This window comes from Brassica napus, chromosome A5 (assembly GCF_020379485.1).
Source record: "Brassica napus cultivar Da-Ae chromosome A5, Da-Ae, whole genome shotgun sequence".
Taxonomy (NCBI): domain Eukaryota; kingdom Viridiplantae; phylum Streptophyta; class Magnoliopsida; order Brassicales; family Brassicaceae; genus Brassica; species Brassica napus.
Window position 1 is genome coordinate 9,274,925 of NC_063438.1, and position 6,085 is coordinate 9,281,009.

General features: G+C 35.3%; 2 protein-coding genes across 2 annotated transcripts; one reads left to right on the plus strand and one right to left on the minus strand.

Annotated features, from left to right (window-relative positions):
• LOC125609495 lies at positions 1 to 1,668 on the plus strand. Its single transcript, XM_048780972.1, has 2 exons — positions 1 to 323; positions 572 to 1,668. The coding sequence occupies exon 2, from the start codon at positions 582 to 584 to the stop codon at positions 1,539 to 1,541; it is 960 nt and encodes a 319-aa protein (XP_048636929.1). The 5' UTR covers positions 1 to 323; positions 572 to 581; the 3' UTR covers positions 1,542 to 1,668.
• LOC125609494 (PTI1-like tyrosine-protein kinase At3g15890) lies at positions 1,611 to 3,471 on the minus strand. The gene is made up of 4 exons (XM_048780971.1): positions 3,195 to 3,471; positions 2,771 to 2,918; positions 2,418 to 2,680; positions 1,611 to 2,345 (listed from the first exon to the last, which is right to left on the minus strand). Exons 1-4 carry the CDS (start codon positions 3,236 to 3,238, stop codon positions 1,739 to 1,741), a joined length of 1,062 nt encoding a protein of 353 aa, XP_048636928.1. The 5' UTR covers positions 3,239 to 3,471; the 3' UTR covers positions 1,611 to 1,738.
• Positions 3,472 to 6,085: the final 2,614 nt, after the last annotated feature.

Genomic DNA, 6,085 nt, shown 5'->3' on the forward strand with positions numbered 1-6,085 from the left:
AGAATTTAGATAAGGTTTTAATGATCAATTATGATAATGCGAATGTTTACATCTCCTCAACATAAATACTCAAATGTAAAGACAATACGACAACGTATAACTCTTATTCATTATTCTTCAACTAAGACTCTCTTCCTCCCCCAGAGTCTTTACTTCAACTCATACTTCCTCTTCAGCCACTCTCATGCTTCCTCTGTGATCTTCTACGCTTCTGAACAAAGGCTAGTGGTACTGCTAGCTTATCATTCTTCTCCGATAATCTCTTCCCTTTCCGGGAAAAAAGTCCGATCAGAAGCAACAGATCTAATAAACTCTAAATTCTGGTAAGCTGATGAACATACTATTTGCTAAATTCTCGATTTTAATGGAGGATAGTCTTTCGCAATTTAACCTAAGTTTTGATAGAATGGATTCACTTAGCTAAATCGTTTTCAATTGACTGATCTCCGATGATAATCTGTCGATTTGGTAACCGTAGCTGCTTTAGAGTAGAATCTGGTCTTGTAGTTTTGAGAATCTACTGCGTTTATATGAATTTTACATAAGATGTTTATGGCATTCACATTATTAGCTAGAGAGAGATGAAGTTCAAGGCGTTTCTCACTGAAAACGGAGTGAATCTCTTAGAGAGAAGGTTCCTTCCCGCGTTTGACAAAATGGGCAAAACCTGTTACCTCTTCCTCACCAAAGACCACTTGTTCTTCCTCCACAACCTTCTCAACGGCGACGGAGTCCAATGCATTGCTCAGTTCCGCATCGACGTCCTCTTCGACGACTACCGTATCTCCAGCCAGAACGACGACCGTATCGCCTTCTCCCTGGACGTTTCTCTTCTCTACCGTGCTGTCAAGAGCAGTGTCAGCATTTGCACTGAGTTCAGCGGCGGGTTGGCTTCCAATAGGCTTCAGATCAAGCTTGTGAAGAAGCTCCCTCATAACTGTACGCAACCAATGCCCTTCTTGACGTTTGAGACCAAGGGGTATAAATCTGCTGTCATTCAAGATGTTCCCATCTCCAAACCGCTGTCTCGGTCTCAAGTTGTGGAGCTTCAGACAGCTCTTGACTCTGCTCAAGACCTGCCTCCCACTCTCGTTCAGGTCCAGGACCCGAATCAGTTACAGAACTTTGTGGACCGTATGAAACATGTTGGGGATGTGCTTAATGTTACGATAAGCAAGCATGGTGATCTTCAGGTGCAGACCTCCACGACATTGATAAGGCTTGGCTCTGAGTTTCAGAGGCTTTCGGTTGTTGGTGAGAAGTCTCAGGCTCCTGCTGAGGATAGGAACTTGAGCGCTCAGGCACGGTCAGAGAGAGCGATTGCAAGAGGAGATGCTCAGTCTGTGCAGGTGAGTGTTAAGCACTTCTTAAAGAGCCTTCAGTGTCATTTAACCAAACCAGACTCGGCTTTCTATGGGATTGCTCCTCAAGGTGCTTGCTTGACTGTCATCTTCCAGTTCTTGGTTCCAGGGACTCGCCAAACCGACAAATCTATCACTTTGCATTGCAGGCTTCCTGTCTTGGATACAGGCTCCAACTAAATCTTAATGAGTGTTAGTAGTTTGCTTTTATCAAAAAGACTTTCCGTTAAGACCATATATGTACTACATTACACTCCCCTACAAGCTCTCTCAAGCATCAACAATTGAACAAAAAGAAAAAGAAAAACCAAAATCATATTCTTACAAAAGAAACAAAGAATGTGTGAAACCGAACAACAGACACTTTTGTTTTTTATCTACTCTTGTTCTTGTTTTTGATGTTCCTTCTCTTCAGAGATTTCATCTATAGCTTCCCCTGCATTGTTTCTATTGAAGAGTGGAGTACCTTCAAGATAAGTCATCTTCTCCTTAGATTCATTCATCAGCATGTCCACAACCTCAGACATTGTTGGTCTCTTCTCTGGCTCACTCTGAGCACACATAAGCGCAACCAAAACTAGCTTTTTCAGCTCCTCTTCCACATACTTCCCATTCAGCCTTGGATCCACAATGTCGCCATACTTCTTCTCATAAACCAGAGGTAAAACCCATTCGGTAATACCCCGCTTTACTGTTTGGTTTAGCCTTTCTATAGGTCTCTTACCAGTTACAAGCTCAAGCAAAACAACACCGAAACTATACACATCTCCCATATATGTCCCTCTTCCTGATTCAATACATTCTGGTGAGAGATACCCAATGTTATTACCACCCTTGGTGGTTTTAGTAGCTCCATCTTCATCTGGCATCAGCTTACCATATCCAAAATCAGTAACACGAGCTTCAAATTCTGAATCTAGCAGCACATTGCTTGCTCTAACATCTCCATGGACTATCCGAGGTGTTGCATGATGGTGTAAGTATCTATACAAAATGAAAACGAATAATCAGTTTCCATATTTATATGAACGTATCTTGATTCTGGAGGACTTTTACGCAATAGCCTGAGCACAGGATACTGCGATTTTCATCCGCCTGGTCCAGTCAAGAAGTGACTCAGAGGAATGCAGACCATGAAGATGTGAAACCAAGCTCAGATTTGGCATGTACTCATAAACAAAGAGTCGCTCTTGTCCTTCCGCACAGTAGCCTCGCAGGCTCAATAGATTCTTGTGGCGAATACGTGCGAGAATCTCGACTTCTACAGCAAAATCTGTCTCTTCTCCGCTACTCCATGCCTTGAGTCTCTTGACTGCAATCTACAGACAAGAACATTAACTCATTATTAGAAATGAAAATCAAAGAGACCAATCTGTACAATGGACAAGACTTTTAAAGATCAAAGATACCTGAGATCCAGACGAGAGCTGACCCCAATACACACTACCAAATCGACCTTCGCCGAGTTTGTTATCATAATTAAAACTGTTCGTGGCTGCGTGAAGTTCCTTCAGTGTAAAAATCCTCCATGATGGTTCAGTCTTAACCTTCTTTCTCCTGTGTGACATCAAAACAAATAAAACATTAGTTTCTCACTTCCTCCTCCTTATGATTGTTACCAAATCTGAAACTGACAGGGTGTTCTTGTCCGAATATTCCAACAGCTAAAGAAGATAATTTGAACATGCATAGGCTCCTTCCTAAACTCAAGCATTCTAAAGTATCTCAAAACCCAGATTAGGAAGAACACCAAAACCGATGAAACCAAGCGAAAGACTTGGGAAGAAACCCACAAACCAACAAATCAGTTGAGTCAAGATACACCCTACTTACCCATTAGATCCTTTTCCACAACAGAAGCAACAGGAAAACTGCATCTTTGAACAAACCCACACACACAAAAAAATATAGCTCCTTTCGTGTAGAGACTCTTCCTCGTTGATGCCAGAGAGAAAGAGGGTTAAAGCAAAAAAGGTAACGCCTCTTTTTTGCCTGGAGAATATAACAGTAAAGCAAAGGAAACTCCTTTGGTACTCAAATCTCGTTGTAATGAACTTTTTTTTTTTTTTACTTCTTGAAGAAGAGAAACGAATATTTAGTATAGAATCTCTCTCTCTCTCTATTATTTAAAACCCGGTTGGCTTTTGTCGCCTTTGAATTTTAATGGGGATGTCGAGCTGTTTTTAATTTGAAAATTATAATATTATTAAAATATTAGTGTGAATGATGATTGTACATATCTACATATATATGGTTATTTAATAAATAGTATATTATCAAAGATAATTAGGTGTTATCTATATATTAAATTTATTATTTTAAATTTTAAAGCTTTGCTTTTTATGACCTGTTGATGACAATGGCTCATGACAACTAATCATTTTTTTAGTTCTTTTATATGTGAAAATCTCAAGGTATATGTAAATTTGGTTATTAGAATCAAATTAAAAATATATAATTTAATGTTTTTGTATTTGGATGCAACATCTGAATACTTAACATGTTCATCTAAATGTTATTCGTTTTCGTAGTTAGTATTTATATTTATATGCTAAATTTGTTAGTTTGTTAATTTAATAATATCAATTGAATGCTACTAATTGGAAATACTAAAAAATATGATTTATACTATAATAATGAAAAATAAGTATATTTACAGAAATATTTTTAAAATTATATTGGTAACAAAATATTGTTTTATATAAATAATTTTCAAATTAAATTGTCAATACGAGAACATGATTTTGTTAATTTAACATGATTTTGTTATTTTTACAGAAAATGTTATTTTGGAATTTTGATGAAAAACTTGTTTTTTCAATTTAAAACTGATTTTGTGGTTTTGGAGAAAATCCTTTGTAATTCTGGTGGAAAATAGTATAGACGAGAAAAGTCAATTATGTTGTTTTGCCGGGAAAATCCGATTTAGCGGTTTAGGAGAAAGCCCTGATTTTGTAATTTTGGCGGATATTTTAAGCAAGAAAAGTCAATTATGTTGTTTTGCCAGAAAAACCTAATTTGCGGTTATGGTGGGAGAAATCTGATTTTGATGTTTTGACGAGAAAGTTTTTTTTTACGTTTTTGTGGAAAAATCTTATTTGTCGTTTTGGTAGAAAAGCCAATATTGCTATTTTAGCGGAAAAACTCTGATTTGCGGTTTTGGCGGGAAATCTCGATTTTACTATTTTAGCAGGAAATCCCGACTTTATGGTTTTGGAGAGAAAATCCAATTTTATGATTTTTTTGTAAAATAACTTTGATTTTACTGTTTTGGTGAGAAAATCAAATTTAGCGGTCTAGCCAATTTTGCAATTTTGGTGAAAAAAATCGGATTTTGCGGTTTTGACGAAAAACTCAATTTTGTAGTGTTGGTGAGAAAACTTTATTTTTCGGTTTTGGCGAAAAAACTTAATTTGTGTTTTTGGCAGAAAAAAAGAGATTTTCCGGGTTTGCGAAAAATATGATTTTGTAGGTTTTGGTGAAAACCCCCCAATCTTTGCGGTTTTGGCGAGAAAACTTAATTTCCACTTTGATGAAAATTTTGATTTTGGCGAGAAAACTTGAATTTTGGTTTTGGTAAGAAATTCTAATTTTATGGTTTTGGCAAAACAATTCAACTTTGTCATTTTGGCTAGAAAACTCGATTTTACGATTTTAATGGAGAAACTTAATTGTTGTTTTAGCAGAAAATCTCTAGTTTACTGTTTTGCCAAGAAAAAAATTACTTCGCTTAAGAAAAAAAGAATATATTATCTAATAATTACAATAATTAATCTAGTTAATTTTATATTTGTATTGAGTGAAATATTTTAAATTTTAATATGCTGATTTTGCATTTAAACTCTATATTTTTGTATCTCAAATATCAGATATGCGAAATACTATAGATTTTGCATCGAGATACATTATCAAGATATTGATGCTACTGTGTCCAAATGAACATCCCCTATATATTATTTGAGAAGCATTACAACTTATTTTTGTAGCCATGTGTCATCACTAGGATGATTCTTAGAATCATTAGAGAAATATGTTGGTCCATCTAATTATATAATAAGCTTTTTATTAAACTAACAATAAATTCATTATTAATGTACTTTATTATTTCCTTAAATAAAATTTACGGAATTGCCTAATGTGGCTATAGGGGTGGGCGTTCGGGTACCTGTTCGGGTTCGGGTCGGGTATTTCGGATTTTCGGGTATTTCGGTATAGAGGTGTAAAATCCATTCGGGTATTTCTGTACTTCGGGTCGGGTTCGGGTATTTTTAGTTCGGATTCGGTTATTTCGGATCGGGTTCGGATATTTAGATTTTGAAAAAAAAAATTAAATTTTTCTTTCTCAAATTTCTTGTATTTAAAAATATAACTTTCTGTCAACTAATTTTTTATTTTTAATAGATTGAATGGTTAATAGATTTGGACATAACATTTTAAAACTAAAAATGCATAAATTTAGTTATTTTTAAAAAAAAAATTGGATGTAACTTTTTGTTAATTTTTGAAATAAAAAACTTGACATGCATTTTAAGTGAGTAGCAAATTATTTTTTCCGTAATTGTATGTATATCATATAAACTTAAAGTATGTATAGTGTCAATATAAATATTTTATATAAAATGAAAGATGTAAACTAGAAATATAGGGTTAATTATACATATGTTCGGTTATCTTCGGATATCCATTCGGGTTCGGGTATTATCCGTTCGGGTTCGGATATCCAA